Source organism: Solanum pennellii, chromosome 7, assembly GCF_001406875.1.
Source record: "Solanum pennellii chromosome 7, SPENNV200".
Taxonomy (NCBI): Eukaryota; Viridiplantae; Streptophyta; class Magnoliopsida; order Solanales; family Solanaceae; genus Solanum; species Solanum pennellii.
The window spans coordinates 29,107,080-29,131,344 of NC_028643.1; the positions used below are offsets into that span (position 1 = coordinate 29,107,080).

General features: G+C 32.9%; 1 protein-coding gene and 1 long non-coding RNA gene across 3 annotated transcripts; both read left to right on the forward strand.

Moving 5' to 3' along the window:
- The first annotated feature begins 627 nt into the window (after positions 1-627).
- LOC107026113 (probable chlorophyll(ide) b reductase NYC1, chloroplastic) lies at positions 628-5,357 on the forward strand. Of its 2 annotated transcripts, XM_015226971.2 has the most exons (10): positions 630-1,109; positions 1,185-1,263; positions 1,343-1,478; positions 1,542-1,616; positions 1,689-1,884; positions 2,268-2,336; positions 2,907-3,046; positions 3,180-3,302; positions 4,234-4,426; positions 4,780-5,357. In XM_015226971.2, the coding sequence occupies exons 1-10, from the start codon at positions 840-842 to the stop codon at positions 4,951-4,953; spliced, it is 1,455 nt and encodes a 484-aa protein (XP_015082457.1). In that variant the 5' UTR covers positions 630-839; the 3' UTR covers positions 4,954-5,357. The 2 variants fall into 2 exon arrangements, with proteins under 2 accessions (XP_015082456.1, XP_015082457.1); XM_015226970.2 differs by having other exon boundaries at positions 628-1,109; positions 1,343-1,616.
- Positions 5,358-6,648: 1,291 nt separating this feature from the next.
- On the forward strand, positions 6,649-8,710 carry LOC114077845. The gene is made up of 2 exons (XR_003579118.1): positions 6,649-7,050; positions 8,486-8,710. It is a non-coding gene; the product is annotated as an uncharacterized LOC114077845 (long non-coding RNA).
- Positions 8,711-24,265: the final 15,555 nt, after the last annotated feature.

Consider the following 24,265-nt stretch of genomic DNA (forward strand, 5'->3'; position numbering starts at 1 on the left):
TACATAACTTTATACATAGATTCCCTCATAAGTTATGTTGATATTAATTATATAAAATTATAAAAATGCAACCAAACATGGTATAAGTTACGTTGACTTTTCTACCTAAACAAGAATTTCTACTAAATATTGCATAACTTAATACATTATTTTATACGTGAATAAGAGACAAGTTATACCATAACCAAACAGTGTTGAAACATCATTCAAAATGTGATAATGTTAAATGCCCAAACAAGTAGGTACAAAGTTACCACAATGGATCATATTATCTTAGAAATATACATACAGAATTCATGAATAAACTCAAATAGACAATTCACTTAGTCTAATGAATTTATAACAATAATAACATAATTTTGACTTTTGATAACAAATGACATAATATATATATATATATATCGTGTAATAATTTGAATTGATAGTTGTATTCCGTCACGTCTGATTTGTGTATTTGATTTTTGTTAAACACATTAGAATTGAAGTTTTGATTATTTTTGAAACACAAGTGGGAGAAGGAGATAATGTTGATGGTAATATATATGCGGACCTACAATGACACGTAGCAGATGAAACGTGTAGATAAAGAGTAGCTTTAACGTGTGGTCATCACACTTGGTTTCCCTTTGATCTTTCAAAAATCAAATTCCTTCCAACTCCTTAGATATTTTTTTTGTAGTAGACTAGATCCGAGAAAATTTCAAGTCACACAATCCAAATCCCTAAAAATTTGGATATTTATATCTCTTTCCTTACATATATATAAAATTCATATAGATCTTTGTAAAACAAAACAAAAAGTGCACCATTTTTCTTTTTTATTTTTATTAAAATAATAAATGGACATGGTGGCGAAGGTACACGTGTCAACACACCACCTACTACCGAGCAGTAATGTTTTCCGGCCTTCGATTGTGAAGGTTCATGGACGACGTAGAGTTTTTGTACAACCTTGCAGGAGCTTTAAGTCTGATGATGCTGAGTATGTGAAGGTGAACAAATTGGTTGGAGCTATTAGGTCTGCTGTATGGAGTTGTTCAAAGCCAAGTTTGAGAACTGAAAATAAGCTTAGAGAAGCTATGGAGATGTTGGAAGAGAGATTATTCTGGGTACATATGTTTCTTACATATCTTTAACATCAATTGAGAATGGGAAAAAGTTAAATTTGTATTCCAATCTTGCAGTTGGCTTTATATGTTGGAAGATATATTATAACAATGATGAGCACAGGTGTTGTCATGTTCGTTGGGTTTCAGTTGTCAGGTTAGCAAATTCATTTATCATCTTTTGAAAGTTTTTAAGGCATTGATTGATTGGTAACATCTAATTCTAATTGTTACAGGTGGAGATAGCCAGATGAATGAATTGATATGGTACAGCTGGCTTGGAGGAATTATTATCGGCACTATGATAGGATCCAATTTAGTTTTGGATGAAGTTGCTCGAGCTGGCCCCCGTAATGTCCTTATAACTGGAAGGTATAATACTTTACTCATACCTTCATTGTTTGTAATTACCTTTTTAATTATTTTTTGGTGCAGTACAAGGGGACTAGGGAAAGCTCTTGCCCGCGAATTCTTACTTTCTGGAGATCGAGTCATTGTTACCTCCCGCAGGTAATTAATTGATTATTTGCATCCACTTATTTTGTTTAGGATCTCTTGTAAATACATCATTCCTTAACACAGCCCGGCATCTGTCCGTTTGACTATCGAGGAGCTTGAGGAAAATCTGAAGGAAGCTGTCAATGCTGCCACCGGCTCTGCTAGACTAAAGTTGGCACATGCAAAAGTGGTTGGTATGGCTTGTGACGTCTCTGAACCTGTTGATGTTAAAGAACTGGGCAAGTTTGCTGCAGATGAACTTGGTTATATTGACATTTGGGTGAGTAATTTTCTTTTTCTTCATAGCAAAAGACCACCACAACAACAATATACCCCGTCAAATCCTACAAAGTGGGGTTTGGGAGGGTAGAGTGAGTGTACACAGACTTGGACTTTACCGAGGAGGTAGAGAGACTGTCTCGAGAAGACCCTCGACTCGAGAGCATTAAACCCAAGTAAAAGGAGGAGAAAATAATGGAAGTGTCGAGAGAAAAACAATAACAGTAGGATAATCAAAATACAATACACAACATATGACAACAACTACAGGGTTGTGAGTAGAAAATAGAGTCATCCACATCCAGAGGACTTGTGAGGAAAAAACAGCCTCTTTCCTGGTTTGTTGTTCTGTTTTCATGCTTCTAAAGGTTGTCTTTTAAATAGGTAAACAATGCTGGGACAAACAAAGGCTTTCGACCCTTGCTGGAGTTCACCGACAATGATATTCAAGAGGTATCCATGTTGTTGACAGTTGTCATATGTTTATGTTGATACTCTACAACTTCTTCCATTTCTAAACTCTAGCAAAATAATTTGCTTTCAAGGCTGCATATATAATAGCAGATGGATCGGGGGTGGGTCGGTATTAGGGTGGGGTATATTAAATTGTCAAGTAAGAGCTGCTTTTGTTGTTTTTCCCCCTCTCTTGTGGAAGGGTGGGTGGTCTATGCACTGTGGGTTTTCTAACTGTTCAGTTGCAGAACTTTGTTAACAAATTATTTTCCCCGTCCCCCCAACACCTATATGTAGTTTGTATACTTTATATACCAGGTCACTCATTTTAACTTTCCGTTTTCCTGGAATTATCCATCAATATGTACCAATGCCTTCTTTTAACTACTACTTGAAAATTTCCCCCGTTTCGTCATGCATAGCAAGGTGTTCATGCTTGTTGACTTTTTCAAGTTAACACTCCATGTGCATATAATAATCAACTATCTGCTGTGTGTACTTGCATGATGGGTAAGCTAATATTCTAGTAAGTATTTCTGGTCTGTTGCTTACCAAAATCTTTTTATACAGATTGTCTCAACAAACCTGATTGGTTCTATACTATGCACTAAAGAAGCCATCCAAATCATGAAAACCCAAAGCGAAGGTGGACATGTCTTTAATATGGATGGTGCAGGTTCTGGAGGATCTAGCACCCCTCTAACAGCTGTGTAAGTTGATTGTTGTGGTTGGAACTTGGAATGCTAGGTTATCTATTGTAAATAGCAGATCTTTACCATTTATTCATCTGATACTTTTCTAATGGATATTGATTTCGGTTTTATCATCTTTACTGTTCTGCAGCTATGGGTCTACAAAATGTGGTCTCAGGCAGCTTCAATCATCCCTACTGAAGGAGTGCAAGCGGTCAAAAGTTGGAGTGCATACGGCGTCTCCAGGCATGGTCCTAACCGACCTACTTCTGAGGTATGTGAAGAGGATCATCGGATCTTTGCACTTAAATGTCTTTTGCATTGCTTTCATGGACAATGTATTGCTGTAGAAGGATAACTCTGTCCGGTTTGGTATTATTTCTGGTAGTGCTACCAAGGAGGACTAGTTATCCACACCATTCAGCGGTACATAAAGACTACAGTAATGTTAGAACAGAGATTCTTACCTCTGATATAATTCTCTTTTCTGGTGTGCAAGGAAGGATGAAAATTTCAACTTCTTTTTTTGTTATAGTAATCAATTGTGACCACTTCTTCTCATCCTTCCATAATGGTAAAACTGGAGCCTAATTTAGTGATCTCCCTTTTATACTCGATCTCCAATGCCTACAATTACATATAATGGGTGGTTTTGGCTGAATTTGAGTGTGTCAAAATGGCTTGAGTTAATAAATGGAATGTTACTTGGTATGGATTGGACTGAAATGGGTCAAAATGCGGGTATCCAACCAATCCAATTCTTATTAAGTTTTAATGCTTTGTTTGTTCTTTAAAATTGTTTCTTTTTTTGGACTTTATAAAACTAGTTTTTCCTTTATTACGACTATACATAACATATCAAATTTAGAAAGAGTCTTTTTGAAAATATGTTGACAAGATTGCTCATGAGTCAATTTATGCTACATATCAATGCAATAGAAATTGGGCTGAAATTGGTTGGTTGTGCTAATAAATGGTCGGGTCAATAGCCCATTGAAACATGGGCAGGTTATGATTTCTTGGGCTAATTTTGCCGCATGTACCTAAAGGAGAAGGTTAATAATGATACTCATCTACATAATTAGGCTTTCTTTGTTTTAACTATTAAAACTGTTTAGAACTTTATACTTTTCTTTTGGATTTTCATTATTACCATATCAAATCATTTTATAGTTCAGTTTATTAATAATGAGACTCTCCTGCAGTGGATCAACTATCCAAAATAGGCAGATGTTTAACATCATTTGCGAACATCCAGAGACAGTTGCTAGAACACTAGTGCCAAGGATGCGGGTTGTAAAAGGAAGTGGAAGAGCCATCAATTATTTGACTCCACCAAGGATCTTAATTGCCTTAGTAACCGCATGGTTGAGACGGGGCCGATGGTTTGATGATCAGGTAACCTATTACATGTAATAGATGCATGTGGGGTTTTCTGTGTTGCCACAATCTAGTGCTTTATGATTTTTTCTGTCAATACGGTATAAGTTATACCGTATAACTAAGCTTGTGTACTAATTTCTCATGGAGTACATCGTGTTATGTTAGTCAGTATTTCACTATTGATAAAAGCAAGTAGTACTTTAGTAGGAAATAATTGGATAATTTATACTGAAAACTCGTCTGCTAATATGTTCCAGTCTCGAGTGTTCATCCTTGTACAAGCTTCAGTTTCAAGTGTTATTAGTTTGTTGATTTGTTAATTAGTCTTATGGTTTTTAGTAAGTTGCTAATTATTTATACATGTTCAGGGAAGAGCACTGTATGCTGCAGAGGCAGATCGACTCCGTAACTGGGCTGAAAGCCGGACACGTTTTTCATTCACAGATGCGATGGAGATGTACACTGAGAATACTTGGGTGTCTGTGTTCTCACTCTCTGTAGTTTGTGCATTCATCATATTATCTAGCACAGGTAGTACATAAAGTGGATTTTGATGGAAACCTCAATTGGTTTGGAAGATAGGAAGCACTGAATTATGACACAGCTAACTTATATCTCTCCAGCTTTAAAATTGATAATAAGGAAAGCAGATATCCAATTGGAAGTGGTGCATTGCTTTATTTATTGCATGCTTAAAAAAGAAATCATCTAGGCATGATGGTGTCGGTGAATGATATTGGATGTATAGGAATTTGGCTTTGTGAAATGTAAAATCAAAGTATCAGGTATTCTTTTAGCAAAAATCAGTGTAATAATGAACCCTGACTCTTCTTGCTTGAGCATTTTTGCATTTTTCTTCTTATTATGTGAAAATGCTACTGTTGTTTTTGTTAACAAAGAGATTTCAGGATTATCTGCATATAGCCTGAAGTTGCATTTGGAATTATCTACGTGAAGACGAAATGTTCCTAGTTTTGATGGTTAAGCTATGTTCGAATTAGCTTTTAAGCTGAATTTGACACTTTGTTCTAATATGGGTTTCTTTTTAAAAGCTCAAACTCCTCGAGAAATTTCTTGTGCTTGACATTTTTCTTTTAGACTTGAGTTCAAAATTTAGGAAATGAATTTGATACATGCTTTGCCCGCCTGAGCTTTGCGTTAGTGGTTGATGTCTCGATGTCTTGTAGGAGGCACCCCGCAACAGACAGACAAATGCCACTAATGTGCTGAAACTCCTCGAGCATGTTAACAAGTCCCGAAACATTGTCTAAAGTCTCTAATCGCTCAACAACATGAATGTTTGTGTTTCTACTGTTAGAATGTTGGATGGAGCCTGGAGGACCACAAAAATTGATTCTTGTAAGATCAATTCTGCATTAGATTAACCAAAAGGCGTTTTTCAACTCAATAGATTGTAGTCTTGAAATTCAAAAAAAATGACTATATAATTGATCTGAAATTTGATAGGTTAATAAAAAAGGGCTTAGTAAAAAATATCTTCCTTTTTTTCACATCGGGTCGATAGATGAATCTTTGATCATTTTTGGTGATAGGGGGGCTATTCCCATGATTAAATAGTAGTCAATTCTTAACTTCATGTGTTGGTTTTAGACCTTCCTCCAAAATAAATAATTAATACAAGTTATTATGTATTTAATCATCATTAATTTTAATAATTTGTATTTTTCATAAATTGAGTTAAATGTGATTGGATCAGTGCAACTACGATGATTTTCAATTGGCTTAAAGTAAAAGTAGATTATCTATCTCAGTTGGTTTTAATTGTATTATCCAAATTCGACATATTATGATCTATTTAGGTCGTTTATTTGGAAACTCACCCAGAAATTGAAATTGGTATTATGACGCACCCTAGAAATTTCATGACCTATACTAGAGCCTTATATTGTTCAGTAATGATGATTTTAGACCTAGATAAGTGTAAATAACTTGTTTGAGAAGTTTTGGGGCCATAGCGCTAGAGATATTCCTTAACGTCCGGAAATTAGCCAAATTGAACTAGTTAACGTCCCTATGTTTGGTGAAGGTTTCGGAGGGTCATATGACTCAAAACTTGTAAAAAGACTTTATATAGGTAAAATGTAGTATAGAGGGTTAAAAGTCACGACACCCCAAGGTCCACCGGAAGAGTCCTTGGGAGACCCGAACATGGGCCAGCAGGCTGCCAAAGCAACCTGCGCACAGGCAGGATTTTGGTGGCTGTTGTGCGACGCACATCCATCACGCAGGGATTTGACTAGGCCTCGCGACGCGGGGCCTACACGAGGCTCACTGCCTCAATCCCGATTTCAAAAATAAAATATGAAATTGATCCCGCGACGCACAATCACTTCCAAGATTCGTAAAAAGTCATATTTTAAGCATTTTGACTTCACAAAAAGACTCATTTGAGTGAGGGGTCTTTTGCTAATTTAATGGGTGAATATATACGGTCTTAGGGTCAGTTTTAGGTCAATTTTAACACCCAAATCAAGTCTCAAAAGTTGAAATAAAAAATCACTCTCATCTTTCCCAGATTCTCTCTTCATCCAAACCTCCATTGAAGACCGATAGAGCTCCAAGAAGAAGATCAAACCTTCAAGTTTCCAACCCAATTTCGTGGCTTTATCATCTCTAAGGTATGATTTCTTTTACTCTTGGGATTCTTTTCCCCAAGAGGTCCCCCAAAAGATGATTTCTAAATCCCCAAAACAAGGTTTTTCTTCTCACATGGTCTTCTTTGAAAAATGAAATTATGAATCAAATGTGATGAATTATGATGAATTAATGTTGTTTAGGTACATATTGATGGTCAATTGATCATTTCCTATGAAATTACCCTAGACCCATGTCTTTACCCCAATTTTATGAAAACCTTGAATTGATATAGTGAATTGTGAAGATTATGAATATGTAGATTGACTATGTTGTTTATGTAATTGCTTCTTGAATTTACCTTGTTTATGTAATTGGTTATGTATTTTTGGTAATGGAAGTATGAAGGTTCTTGGAAGGGACAAAGAGGTATGTTGATTGGTTCTTCTTAGATTTAATTGTGAATTATGAGTTACTTAGATAGTAATGCTCCTATTTCTAATGCCTATGTGATTTATAAAGTGAAAGGGTAGTTCTGACTTACGAATACCCATGAGCTATTATGATAAGATGTTCACATGGGGGTCTAGAGGAAACTAATGTGATCTTGTATAATGAGTATGTTGATTACTAAAGGGAATAAATGCTTAGCACAGAAAGGGCATGTAAGTGAGAGGAATAAACGCTTAGCACCGAAAGGGCATGTAAGTGAGATGGGGGTACCACATTTAGCAAGTTCAGCCTCCCACATGGGTTTCTTCACGTTTAGCAAGTTTGGATTCTCACGATATGTGTTGTCTCATGAGATGGAAACCTCCATGTCTAGCAAGTCAAGATTTCTAGTAACAATCTCCTTGACCCTTAACTATGTGCCCACATAGGAATCTAGCTCAGTGGATGCACCTAGATAGTTATGTACGAATGGTTACACCTTAGGCAAGTGTTGCTCACGTGGTCTCATGTCAGTTAATGCACTTCTTTCCCTAATGTAAAAGTAAATGAACAAGTTACGTATGTGAACTCTTATTAGTGTTGTTTTAAAGGTTACCACATGGTGTGAGGGAGAGTATAAGACTTCTCTTACATATTGCACATGTGAGATCCTAAGATATGGTCCTAGTGGTGTTCTTTTATGAATATGATTATGGTTATGTTGATAAGCTATGAGTAAATACTGATGTATGAAGCATGTTATGAAAATATGTTGTAAGTATGAAGTGAGTTGCTTAATGTGACACTTAGCTTTGGATAGGGTTATGGGGCTTTATTCTTAGCATTGCACGAGTATTGCTTGAGTTGCTTACATGTTGGGTTGACTTATGATGTTCCATATATATGTATATTGAGTTAGATATTTTACATGGTTTTGATTAAATTGTTTCTTTTCTCATGCATTAATGATTTTTATGCATAGGGACCATACTTAGAACATATGTTTTGTACTAACTCGTATTTCTCCCCTTTTTCCAAATATTTTAGGTTCGCTCCATTGAGGACATTCGTGGTCATTGAAGAAGAAGACTTGGCTCTTTCCTAAGTAAATTTGTGAGTCCTCATGAGTTCTGAGGATAGAACCACTCATCAAACCTTATTAGTTTTGTTTATGTTATGAGACATTTATTCCATTCTCAATTGAGACTTCATTGTAGCCTATATGGGCATATTGTAATAGACTAAGGGCTATCCCCAAACTATTGTGATTCATTCTTTAGATGGTTAATGCGAGACAAAGATTTACACTAAATCCTTATGTATTATTATGTTGTCTAAGCGAGAAGTCTAAGTAAGCTTCCTATGTGAGAGGTCTATGTATAACTCTCTCTCTCTCTCTCTCTCTATATATATATATATATAGATATATATATATATATATATATATATATACATATATATATATTAAGTTTTAAATTTATTCGCGTTTTTGACCTATGATATGTGATGACGAATGATAAGTTGTCTTAGTCCTCTTAGAGGACGACGACGCCTGTTACGCCTAAGGGATACTTTGGGTCGTAACATATTATTACTAAGGTAACAATCACCAACCTAGTTATTACACTATCCTCTTTGTTTGCAACAATATAATTATCCTGTAATTACATTTGGATGAGTCCGGAGCTTAAAGAGCAAAAAAAAATTGACAAAAATATCAAAAGGGCATATAAAATATCGCTACTGATATGGTGATTTTGTTTTTACGCCGTTAATATGTTAGCAGATCAAAAACGCTCACCTAGCAGCGTTTTTTTAACTAAAAAGATCTTCACTGCCCGTGTAGCGGTTCTGCAATTTTTTTTTTTTAAAAATTAAAATCGCTACCTTGGCAGCGATATTTGTTAAGTTTCTTTTTTAAAAAATAATATCATTACTGTTGCAACATTCTTATAGTTTGTGGGAATTTTTTTTAAAATCGTTATCTTGACAGCGATTTTAGCGAATAATTTTTTTTGAAAAAAATTCTGGTGGATAATTTATTTTTTAAAAAAAAAATTTCTATCAACTAGTTAACAGGTAATAATTCCGTAGGATTTCGTAAATTCTTTTTTTTAATCGCTGCCAAGTTAAGGAATTTTTTTTTTGTAAAAAATAGAAAATCACTGCCAAAGCAGTAAAAAATCCCTATATTTTTTTAAGTGTCATTTCTGATGCACCAATTTCATAGAATAAAATTGTCTTATATATTCATGAGCATTATTTGAATTGGAGTGTGCTGGATCACAATATGGGAGAGTCTAACCATGCTTTTATGCACTTGAGTTCTTTTTTATCTGACCAACTGATAGACAAATAATGTGATGTTTCTTATTTTTTAAATTTAATTTTTTTAATATGCAATATTTTATATTATTATATATTGATGCAGTGAATTATTGTACACAAATTGTGAATAATAATTTCAAGAGTGATAAACGAGTTGGTGAGTCGCATAGTGATAAACCTTTAGAACATGAATTAACAGACAAGGCTGAAATGTATGAGGATGATGATGATGATGTAGATAATGCACCTAGTGCATTTGTTGAAGATCAAAGTGGTTAATCATCATTCTACTGTGATTCCATACTTAGATCACACTAAAGAAAGTAAAGAAAAATTTATGTATACAAGCGATGATGGTTCTATCCGAGCGATACTCTGGAATCCAAACAATCCTAAATATATTAAGTGAGGTTCGATTGTTGCAAATTAAATATTTATTTATTTATTATATTATATTGATTAATCTAATTTGTATATGCAACTAAGTATGCTATTTATGAATAAGAAGCAAAAGAAAATTTTCGTAAGAGCATATAGTCTTGTAACAAAAAAAATTTTATCTGTGATCAATCCAAGAGTAAAAGTTGGAGAGTTATTTGCAAGCGTCATGAGTTGAGGTGTAATTGAATGATTCACTTTACAGAGATTCAAGTGGTATATGGAAGGCAACAAAAATGATTGAACCACATACTTGTTTTACAGATATTATAAGGAGGATCATTTCAATGTGAATATTAACATGATTGTCACTTTATATACCATGCAAAATTCAGACATAAACATTAAGATGATCCGTGAAATTATTAAAGGAAGGCATCACTATGCTCCTCGTTATAGAAAAATAAAAAGATCCGAGGAAAATATTTCAAATGGTCTATGGTGATTTTGAAAGTTCATTTAAGGAATTACCTTGATACATGACTGCACTAAAATTATTCAATCCAAGTGGGAGCACCATTCTACAACAATTCAAGGTGAGTAAATATTTTTCAAAAAAAATTGGGCTTTTAAACAGAGAATTGATGATTTCAAAAGTTGTAGGCCGATTATTTTCATCAATGACATCATCTTTATGGTTTGTATGATATGAAACTTTTAATTGCGGTTGAGACTGATGCAAATGGATATATTTTTTCACTTTCATATACTTTAGTTGCACGTGAGAGTTTTGAGTCTTGGTAGTGATTTCTCAAGTTATTATGGACACATGTTGTTTCTGAGTGACAAGAAATTGATCTCATTTCTGACCGTCATCAAGGAATCTTGCAATGTATTCAGTCTTATGATTGGTTGAATCCATCCAACACATATCGTAGATTTTGTGTTCGACACTTAAAAGCAAATTTTAGTAAAAAATTTGTAAATAGTAAACTTGAAAAATTAATGTGGTTGGATGCTACAGAGCATCGGAAGAAGAAGTTTGTGCAATAGATGCAACAAATCAAAATATTATCTCCTGCAGGCAACAACATAAATTGTTAAATGAATTTTCTTTGAAAAATGGACAATGTATAAGGATGGTGATCGTAGATGGGGTGCCATGACCACAAATATGTCTGAGTCATATAATGATTTATTGAAAAAAATTTGGGGGTTACCTATGATTGCCATGGTTCGAATGACGTTCAAAGCTTTTGTTGATCGTTTTGTCAAAAGAAACAACCTTGCAATCACATTACTTCAAATTAATATGTTCTGACCTCTTGCAATAGATTAAAAATTTAATGATTATTATCAAAGAATTCAAGGGCACACTGATATGATGACTTACAACCATGGTGATGGAGTACTTGAAATGCTAACTTTTGCTCATGATGGCAAAGGTGAAAATGTCCACAAGGTTACTACAAAGGATAAGAAATGTTCTTGTGGAAAATGAATAAATTATCATGTTCTTATGAAAAATGAAGAAATTATCATATGCCTTGCTCACATGCTATCAAATTTTGTGTACTTCTCGAAATCGAGGCAAAGTCATATATAAGTAAATTCTATAGTACAAAATATAACAAAGAAACGTACGGTGGGACATTTACCCAATGGATGATGAAATGTATGGGTCGTCAACTCTTTTCAATTTAATTGCAAATACTGAATATTTGTGGACATGTGATATGCAGGTAAGAAGCCGACATAAGAATGATATGAATATAGCTCCGACTCGCATGACTAGAAAATATAGCTTTTGTAAGAAAATGGCTCACACAAAGACACAATATTATACTCTATTTTAAATATATTGTCTATTTTTAAGATGAATGTAATTTTTTTGTCTTGTTATTAATATTATAATATATCATTTTCAAATATTTGTTGGCATATATTTAAATAGTCTTGTTGCATTTTAAATATTAATTAAATTGATCTTTCAAGTGAGTTAAAAAGTAAAAAAGATAATTTAATATTTTGTAAGTACATTGTATTTATATTATAATTATATAAATGATCCGACCTATCTTAAAAAATAATAATTTGACCTAACTTGAAAAATAATGATTTTACATAACTTAAAGGAAAAGAAAAATCAACCAAATGTTGAAAACAAAGAGGAGAATTTCATTGCACACAAAAAAAATTCAAACTCTTTGTTGAAATTAACACGGAGCAAAAAATTTCAACACACATAAAAATTTGATTTACTGCATAAAACTCTTTAAACCTTTCGAAAAGAGATACATAAAGAATTATTCTTCTGAGTTTTTTGAATCTTCTACGTCTTCATTTTCTTCTTCATTTTCAGAATCATTCGACTCTTTCTCATTTTGATAGTGACTGCCTGTTCAATGTCTAGTTGATTTCTGTAGCCTGATTGTTCTTCTAGGTGAATTTTTCTATCAAAACTTGAATGTTATGAAGCTTTATCATTAAATCTGGAATCACGGGACACAGTTACATATACTACAGTACAATATAATATGATTAAATAAATATGCACAAATAATTAAGAAAAAATTATAAAATTTCAATGAAAATGATCATAGTTACATTTGGAAAATTCAACCTCCCACCAAATAGAGAATTATGTATAGGAAATTCACGCATACCATTTTGAATATTATACTAAGATCCGCTGAATTATGCAAAACCTGATATCGGAACATGTGGAGTTATAAAAACTTTCTGTTAACACCAAATTTTTGTCCGATAATTTTAAAATTAATGCTTTTTGAGTATTTTATTTTAAATAGTTCAAAATACATGTTTTGTCATTTTAATGCAATTTCTTGATAGTCATCATTTTTCTCAAAGTATTAAGATTTCTATCGGTTGTTTTGTTTATATTTTTTTGTCACAGCCGAACATTCAAATATTTGTTCATTTTTTATAAAATTATTATTTTTGTTAAATAACATTTTTTACATGTCATTGTTACGTTTTTTATGTTTTTTTTACAATACTTATTTTATTTGTTACATTATTAATATTAATTTTAATATCGCGCACAACCTAAAATTTCATTCAAATTCTAATACAATTTGTATAAATATATATTTTATCAATAAATAATTTTTGAATCACGATCTCAAATACATAATTTAGACTCATTTTTTATAATTCTCTCTGTATAGAATATTTGTTCATTAGGTTAAGGTGGTGAAAAACTTTAGGAATATTTTTTCAGACTTCTTATTCTCTTATCGTTCATTATATTTTGAAGACAAGTTTACTAGAACTCCGCTGAAATCTGGCGAGTCCACTACCAAAATCCCATTTATTTTTTTCCATTTTCTCCGGAAAACAAAGACACACTTAAATCAAATCCTTCTCCATTTTTTTCCGGCTGAACAACAACCAAAACAACTCCAAGTTCCATGGTTCTTCCACACAAAACCCACTGCCTCTCTCTCACTCACTCTTCTGACGAGGAACCCACCACGACGAGCTCACACGCAGCTCTCCCACCTTCAAATGACCTCCTCGAAGCCACCAGCTCCAGTGGGCAGTGAGCACTGAGCTCCGAGCTCCAAGCTCACACACCATGCCGGAGCACCACCATTCGTTCCCCTCACAGACCCAAAAATACCAACAGAATTCTCATCACAAACGACCCCAAAAACACCCAATTACACCAACATCCACCGAACTCCGGTGAAACCCCACCCCAACAACCCTTTTGTTTCTTTCCCCTTTTTCCAGCGAGCAATAACCAGCACTCCGGCGAACAACAACAGCAGCTCCGACGATGAGCTTTAGCTCCAACGAACCAAAGCAAAGAACAAGGACCTTGCTGCCATTCCCCTTCCCCTTCCCCTTTCACGTTTTCTTCGTCCTTTACACAGGTATTTTGTCTCAAAATCGGTGAGCTCCGATGGAAATACTAGTTTCCACCACCACACCGTTGCCGCTCCAAGCTCCGGTGAAACCCACAAACTCAGGAAAAACAACCCCAAACAGATCCTAAGAGCTTCCACTCTCACTGCAAAAAACATTAATGGTAATTTAGATTTTTCACTTTTTGGTTCTTTATTTATTTATTATTATTATTATTGTTATTATTATTATTATTATTGTAATTTTCATTTTTATTTATGTTTGCTACACTATTTGGAATTTGTTTACTATTCCTTTTCGTTGTAGTTGCTGATGATTATTTAATCTGCTTTGTCTAGAGTTGAACTCCATTTTTCTATTTTGGGATATTCGAATTTTGTTACAAGTTCGATTCAATTTTGTTAGATAATGTTATAGTGTTTATTTATTTCTATTTAATTGTTGTGAAACTCCACCTTTTAATTGTTGCTATGTTTAATTAATATGTTTTATTATAAAATTGTTTTGGACATTATTGAATTTTCTATGCTTTGACGTGTTGTACTGTTACTCTCTCTATTCACTGTTCTTGTTGATATTTTTTGCTTTGATATTTGTTGATTATTCTATATGTTATATTGATGTTATAAGTGGATTAATTTGAATATATTGATTTATTTTTATAAATTGTCTAGTTAGTTTTGTTTGAAAGAGTTTGGAGGTTTTCTTATTTTAAAAGATTGAAATTTTGTTCATGGTGTTTATATTTTGTTTGTTAAAATGACTTGTGAAGAAATTATCGTGGATTTTCAAGGTCTTCAATGTTACAAAGATGAATTTTTTATTTTAAAATTATTATTTGATTCATCTATTTTTATTCATTTTTATTTATAACTAACACTTTTAATAAGTGTCTTTACAGGTACATCGAGTTGCTTTCCATTGAAGCTATTCGAATCAAATTCGAATTATGTCTTTATTCATTATTTTGTATATATTGACTTCAGACAAACTTTAGGCAATTTCTTATATCATCTTATTTTATTATTTGTGTATATTACATGTTTATTATACTTGTTCATTATTTTATTTCCTCTTCAATTTGAAAAAATGAATTCATACCACATTTGTGGATTTCGAAGGATGCCTAACATCTTTCCTTCGGAATAACTTGAACTCTTTACCTAGATCAATTGGTTACATAGACTTTCTTTTAAGTTTATTAATTAATCAGTTTTCTAGTTTTTCTAAAAATTAGCCGGCGACTCTCTTTACTCTTTTACCCTTTAACCCTTGTAAAATTCTTTTGACTATTTTTTAATTGAATCATCGCGATGTTGCTCCCATTCAAATGATGTCAACACCGTCTGTTTCCTGACTAAGGAGATTGACATTAGTGTTAGAGGCCCCTGCATAAAAATCAAACGTGGGATAATAAGGCTCGGGAGTAGCCACCAAATGTATGTTATCATCAACCAAATAATCTTCATCAATCAAATGTTGCTTCGCACGATTTCGACTACGATTTTCAACATCGCTCTTTTAACCTCGAAGTGCACCTTCTCTAGGTGGTGTTGTCACGATTGGTGAGATACATATATTGGTGGCGGTTCATCATATTGATTGGGAGGATTGTAATCGTTAGCAAGCTTAATCACATTCCCTAGATGGTCGCATTTAGTGACTCCATTGAAATATGAATGACTTCCTCTACATATTATCTCATTTTATTAGATTGATTTTCATAAGTTTTAATCACCCCAACTCAATGATACTAAATTTCATGACCCCTAACCTATAATAAATAAAAAAATATTAATAACAAAAAAATTGTTAACGATCAATATAATAATTTAAAATTTCATAATATACATACTAATGCCTCATGTCTTCCTGTCATGTGTTGATACCCTCTTCGTACAACATGTTGTGAATTTCCAATGAACATGCGGGAATGCCTCATGTACGAATGAAAATAATCTGCTTGATCACTTATGAATGGAGGTCGAAATATAATATACAATTTTGACGTTGTTCCCGTACATAGTGTGTGTAGTTAAACACATTTATATCCTCTTGTTTTATTTTGAATCTTCATCACACTTAAAATGATGTTCGAAAAATTGAGTACATGATCAAGAAATATGTTGTAAATAATCAAACTGTCTTACAACACGATTAATCATGTGTCCTTGCGATAAATTTCATAAATGAGTGACACATGTGTCATCCAAATAGATTGTCTTGACAGACACCACAAGACAATCTATTAATAACATCTTCTGAATAAGGTTGTCAAATAAATAATAAAAAATATAAGTAAGATAATTATTAATTTTTTTAAACAAAAAGAATAAAAATAAATATGTAAATTAATTAAAACGGTCTTGAACTTATATCAAAGTTAGCTAGCCATCACCGAAAACCTAGGGAAAAATTCTATTATGTATGAGGCAGGCCATGTCATACTTGTATGAGGCATTGTTTGATTGACAAATGGACATAGATGGGACCCATTTGTCAAGCTAATAAAGGAACATTTTTAAGTCTTCTTTGTAATTTTTTTTATTTTATGTCCCTTGCTCAATATTTTGTGTTTTAATTTTTTTAAAAATATGTTTTTCTTTTTTAAGATTATTTTAATCATATCTTTTAAGAATTTATTTGTTGATCTAATTAGTGTATACTATCCTTTTTTACGTACTGAGTTTTTATTTAAATTTTACAATCATTATATAAGTTTTTAGTTTATTATTTTAATCTTATTTTTTTATTTTATGCTATTTATTCTATTATAATAAATATTTATTTGAAATTTATTTTTTAGTTTATCAAATCAAGATATAATAGGTTTTCTAATCCTGAATATTATTTTTAAAAATCATAAATAAATTTTATAAAATTGCGAAAATTCTTTTAAGGAATAAACTATTAAAATTATTATTTATATTCATAATTTCTTAAGAAATGTGTAAGAAAAGTTAATAAACAAAATATTAATTAAATTACACTTACCTTGAATTTTAAGAATAAAATGTTGTATAAATTGACGAAAATAATATGTATTTATGTTGGTGTTTATGGATGTATTTCGATTTTGAATTCCATGATAATAGTATCAAAACTTATATAATTGTTTGTCAAGATCATTAATGTTCTTTCCGTTATATTTACTTTTGAAGAGTATTTGTGGATTGAATTGCTTTTCGATTATGAGATTGTTGAGAGAAAAATAAAAAGAACATATTCAATTTCTGGAAAAATTACCTGAACAAACAACATTAGTTTATATATTCACAATATTTCCCTTCTATTTTTTAAATATACAAAAATCCTTATTTTTTCCTAAATCTAAACTACCGGATACATTATTATATTAGAATCGTAAACAATTAAGTTTAACCCCTAAATTTACTCCTATATTTTTCCTCAATAACAAAACCCATTATATTCACTCCTAAAGTTTCTTCATCAATTTCTCAACCAGTTTATATTCCAAATTTTGAAATTTAAAATTGGCTTTGTCCGCCATATCCGTTCAACAAATTTTGAATAGATACTATCTTCTTCTTCAATTCTTTATTTTCATTCTTCTATTTGTTCTAATGTTTCATGGATCATCCGTCATTTAGTATTGGGATTACCCAAATAGTCACATCAAACACTAATCAAATCTCTGTTTATGAAGATCCAAAATTGATTGAATACGGGTCTAAGAGCTTGCATAATCTTCTAACAATGGCTAAGCAAAGTTTCAAGAAGTCTAATATAAAAAAAGCGGCACATGCAAAGACAACCAAGAAAAGGGGTAGAAAGCTTGCCATCGCCATATCCAGACCTCCATAGCCAGCGGTATGTATTTTTATTTTATTTATTTTTTTGCAATTTTTTTGGTCACATGCAATGAGTTTTGTGTGTTATTGGAAAAATCATTTTTAATTAAAAATATTTGTATATTGATAAGATTCTTCATTTGATACACAAAATCCTAAAATTTTTTACATTTTGTTTATTTCTTATGACTAATGTACCAATAAGTTAAAATGAAGAAAAATAAGTTATAAATGTTGATATTTATCATTAATTTATAAAATGTTGGCTTTGTGTATCACTTATCGGATATAGCATATAATGTTGGTTTTCATTTTATCAGATATAACATATTTGATAATGTTGTTGTTATCAAAAGTCTATGTAAGTTTAACGTTCAAATTATAGGATTTTATGTATGTTTCTAAACAACATAAATATCATTTTGATTGGTTTATATTCTGTAGTTACAATTATGTATCAAGTGCAATTTCATATTTTACGTATCATGTTAAAGCTTGTTGTTAATATTAAGTATCAATTTGACTGATATATAATGTGTAGTTAGAATATGTATCAAGTACAATTTTGCATTTTACGTATCCTTATAAGCTTTAAATTTTCTATTAAGTATCATTTTGACTGACTTATGATATGTAGTTAGAATTATGTATCAAGTACTTTTTTGCATTTTATGTATCATGTGAAAGCTTGTTGATTTGATTACTATCTTATGGTTCAATTATTTTAAATTAAGATGAATTATAGGCCTATAATGCTAGTTCATGAGATGTGATTTAGGTTATGAATTATAATGTGAAATTAGCCTATGTACCTTGTATCAAGTTGTGATCTAAAGATGAATTGTGTTATCGAGATGCAATTGGTCCGATTATCTTATTGGTTATTATTGTGTAATGATGTTACTCCCCAAGTTGGGTTGAGTTATGGGTTGATGGTTAGACCTTGGTGATAGACTATGGGGAAGACTTGGTAAGTCTTAGAATCTCTATCTTCACTTCCAATTCTGATTAATTGTTGTTAAGTCATGATATTACATTGGAGTATGCCTTATACTAGGATTATAGGGTGGTATGATGTTGAATTGAAATTCTTGACTATGTTATGAGGTTGATTAAGGTGTACGTATTATAAGGATGGTGAAAACTATCAATGTGCCTTAATATGTTATGAAATGCATGTTGCTTGACTGATATGACTTACTTGACTTTGCATTAAGTCCCTAAAGGGGTAAACTGACATGTTTTGATGAAAAGTCCCTTTTAGCATGTTTTGCTTGTGTATGTGCATAAGATCTCATACTTAGTACATGTGGAGTACCAACCCCATTTTCTTCCCTTTTCCCAAACATTTTAGGTTCCTGTCGTTGAAGATTTTTTGGAGGCGTCATTGTTGAAGGCTTGGAATCTTCCTTTCATCAAAGTAGGGTAGGTCCTCAACTCTCGAGGGCAATGTCATCCTCTAGCTTTGGATTTTGTTATGAGCTTATTGACTCTATCATTCCTTTCCTTGTTATTTGAATATTGTACTTTTGTACGACCTATACATGGTCTTGTTGAATTGATATAAGGGTTATGCCCATATTGTGATATTCGTTTAGATGGTATGAGATGATACAAACATTGAGACTATTTATCTACTATTATATATGTATGTTTAATAAAAGTAGAAGGCTATGTAACCTTCTTATATGAATGGTCTATGTATACTCGATATGAATATATTTTATGTGTATGTAGAGGCCTATGTAATCCTCCAAGTAGTGATAATTTAAGTTTTAAATTTTTCCTCATTTTCAACCTATGAATGTAATGACATGAAACTAAGAGGCTAGTCTTAGTCTTTCAAAAGGAAGACTATGCCGGTTACGTCTAAGCGGTAAACCCGGATGTGACAAAATCCATATTAAAAATAGTAGATAATCATAAATTCATATTATGCTTTTTAAATCATTTTTACAATTAATCCATGGCTAGATTGAAAGATAGAAATTTCCATAATGAAATCTCATGAAAACCTTTAAAGGAACTCCTTATATGAAAGATAAATAAGGATGGCGTATTAACATACCTAATTACATTATAATACCACGAAAACTTGAAGAAAAATCCATGAAAATCCATCCCCTAAGTTGTTCTGGAGCTTCATCTCTAATAGAGCTTTCTAGAGAGAGTTTGTTTTGAGATGGGAAGGTGAAATTTGAAGAATGAATTGGGATTGAGTTTTCATGTTATTAACTAACTTGAACTACCTAAAATAACCCATAATAAGCACCTATACTCTTTTTATAATGTGGGGTGAATTTCCCATTCACCCCATAAGTGACCAGCGTTCACCAAAAGAATTATACGCTTCCATCGACGGAGGAAAGTCGACGGACCGTTGGTTGGACGATGGCCCGTCCTGCACCTCTGTGGTTTTGGTCAAAGAGGTACATTTGGGGGCTTAATATCCCACACCTAGGTGTGGAGCGGCGACCCCCATCGACGGGGCATCGTTTGGTTCGTCGATTGGACATTGCCAAGGCAGTGTGCTGCTTGATTTTGGGTACTCCTCAATGACCCATAGGGTGGTCCTTGGGGAGTCTCTCCCGGACGTTTCGACTTTAACAGTGATACTATACATGTTAAGGGCCTTTCTTATAAATTTGAGCATCAAAAAACACGTACACATACCAAGGCACACTAGAACACACTAGCACGTCTCCAGGCTAAGTTTCGAAAGTATTGGACGTTCTTGGATATTTGACCTCCAAACCACTTCAAATCAATCATACATAATTTAAAACACTTCATTAACATGTTATTAGAATTTTAAGGCACATGTGAGGCTCTAGACACCTTAGTTCATTTTGTGGGTCCTTACAATATCCCCCATATGGGAACATTTATCCTCAAATGACACTTAGAACATTTAAAACACTTTCAAGGACTCAATGACCCATAGAGCAGCTCGCAACATTCAACATATCATCACATAGAAGTCAATACACCATACTTACAAGGAACACCAACTTTATACTATTATGCACTTAATCCAACACAAGCAAGTAAAAACTTCAATCACTCACTCCTTAATCAATCAAACATATAGGCTCTTCTCATGTTCATAGAAGGAACATATTTTTCCTAATCACAACATTGTTTTTAAATCTTATTTCATTAAGAGCTCATCATGAAACACCCTTTAAGTCACATATCGTCAGATTCAACATCACTCAAGAAGCAAACAAGTAACTCATACTCAATGCACATGGATCATGAGTAATATGGATCAACAAAGATTACTTATACTTTGAACATAATACCATTAAGGTCATACATAACATTACCATGTTTAGTTAGGTTTAAGGAGGAATGTCTTTCTTCTTAACATACACACAAGTTACCGTAAGGTTCATTTTAAAGAGAATTTCTCCACTTTTAACAAAGACATGCTCATACTTCTTTCCTACTGAAGTCAAAATGGTAAATCACACCACACACATCATAAAAGTAGAAAGTCATTTCACATAATTTTCAATTCCTAGCATGACACTAGTTTTCATAAGCATGCATCAATTAGGGAAATCGTACAATTCATGGGAACACACAAAGACATTGGCCAGACATACCATTACTTCTCAAGAGTGAGCCTATATTAACACTTTCCAAGTCATAAAAGTCACACATTTTAAAGACTCAATTTTCTCAATTAAATAATTCTCAAATTCTCATTTTGGGGTCTTAACACCACACATTATAGGTGACATCAAACATGCTCCTTATATTTTCTCATGAAGTCAAATGCATATTTTCCATATCAAGATACACGACAACATAAGGAAACATGAATTGATCAAAAATCCTTTTTGCATGCAACTAAGAGCCTTCAAAACATGCATAAAATAGTGTCATTTAAGACATGCATAACATATCGAGAACATGCAACTTATGATTATATGCAAGACTCCCATTATTAACAAGCTACTAGGAACTCTTTGGTTTCAAGCTTGAGTAAGAATAGAAGGAAAAGATAAGAATATCTACAACCTTACTACAACAACTTATCTCAATCTTAAGTGGACCTTAGCTCACCAAGCTTAACAACTAAGCACATCATCCCCCTCATGGAACCTAAGATTATGCACGCCTTTCATTAACATCACCTAAAAGTGATTCTCAACATAGAGAAGTTTAAGGGAACCTAACATAGAAACATCAAGGCACTCCATATCTTACCATCTAGGCAAATTATTCCCCACTTTGGGTTAGCCTAACAACATCATGCCCCTAAACACCAAGGTCAAGGCAAGTCAAAACCAAACCCTCATACTCCACACATAAGAAGGTTTGACATCATTGAGGGTTTTAGATCCTAATCTCATGTAATGGAGCCTACTAACTCTTTCATCAATAGGTACTACCTCAGGCATCATCATTTCTCTTAGCTTAACACCTAAAGGAAACTCATAGCAATTAACTAGGTCATACTACCTAACCACATGAGGCCCTAACTACACCATGAGTACCCAAGGTCATGGAACCTTTGGGCAAACACATAATTCCTACCTATTGATCAAAACCCTTTCTTATCTTTTTCCCGCTCTTAGAATAGGTTCATAAGGGAATTAATCAACTAGTAATAAGTGTTCTCCCATTAACTAGAATACTCCACAATCACCTTACAAGGTTCAACACCCATCTTCCCTCTGTTGGAGCAAGCCTATACAAAAGACTCAAATGCACATAAGAGCAACTATGAAGAATCACACACATTAAAGGGAAACATTTCAACCATTACACATATATAAAGTAAACATCCATCTTCATTACTATTTGCCACATTTCTCCAAAGCATTTCAAGCCTAAACCATAACATTACACTATCATCATACCAAATCATATAACAACTTATCATCCCAAAGGGGACTCCATTCAACTATACCAACTCTTAATAAGCTATAAGCATATCATATCATAGCTTCTCAACATAACATCTTATTTCTCATAAATCACGTATATAGAAATAAATGGCATCAAGTCAACACACTAAATTCACCCTCACATATACTCATCAATCCACAAAACCAAAAGTAAGCATTAAAACTCACCTTTTCTCCCTCAAGCATTGAGTTATCATCCCATCCAAGCAATCACATCTAAAAGACCACTAGACAAGAAAACATAAGAGAGAGATCATATAGAGTTAAGTTCTATGACTTAACACAAGAGTACTGAAGAAGCGAAACTCTATCGTCCTATAGAATCTCTGTCATAGATCTGTCACAACTCACCACCGATAAACGAGACTCTACTAGACGTGGCAATATGACTTTGGAACCTAAAACTACTTTTATAACGTCATGCTTTGTTACCACGTTTGTCATGACAGGGGAGCACCCTCTAGAAGTAGCATAGCATACTTGACCTCTCGAAGGTCTTATACTAGCCCATAGTCATCATTTATTGCATAGTCAAGGAAATTTAGTAGAAAATTCAAAACTTTTCATAACACATCATATCTAGAAATATTAGTTCATATAAATATAAATTAGGTCATAATACATAGTTATACTCTATGTCTCTTTTGTCATCTTAGCCTCAACATCAATAGAGTAGAACAGGGACACGACCCTTAACAACATAAAATAATAATCTAGCTATTACATAAACTTTAAGAATAACTTGACATAGGAAATCCTTGAATCATAAGGATCCCTTTCTTCAGCTTGGGAAACATATATCAATCCCTTCACCTTAAGAGACATCCTCTAGTCATCCATCACTTTTTGTAAAAAGATAAAGAAGAATTGTATTCGTACAAGAATGCGCTAAGTATGGAAACCATGAAAAACATGTATTTCAAGAGGATATTTTTCTTAGAAATCATGTTTTATGCCTTTTTAAAGAATCATCATAAACATTGGAACAATTACACAAAATAACTCACAGAATTCATATAAGTATAGACACAATTCATGGAAACACACCAAGTCACTTACACTACACGTAAAGCACATCAATCATGTTCATAACATTATCGTCTTTTACGTTAATTCATTAACCCCTAAGTAACCCTCAAGTAGTACTTGGTGCAATGCATGAATAGTGTCCTATCCACCACCCACACTCAAGCATCACCTTAAGGTCACCAACGTGAACATTCATATAACCTTCATTTACTTAAACACATACTTCATAGGCACATAACGTATCATAATACCTATACTTCACATATGACCCAACATAGTACATGAACCATATCTAAGACCCATACCAACATAACATACTAGTCAAGACTATAAATACCATCACAATGAGGCACTAGTAGACAAATGCATACTTGGACATCATTTCATTAACACACCATGAGACCTTACTCATAATCCCAATCTAAGCTTACCAGTGCAATGTACATATGAAGCCCCATAACCTC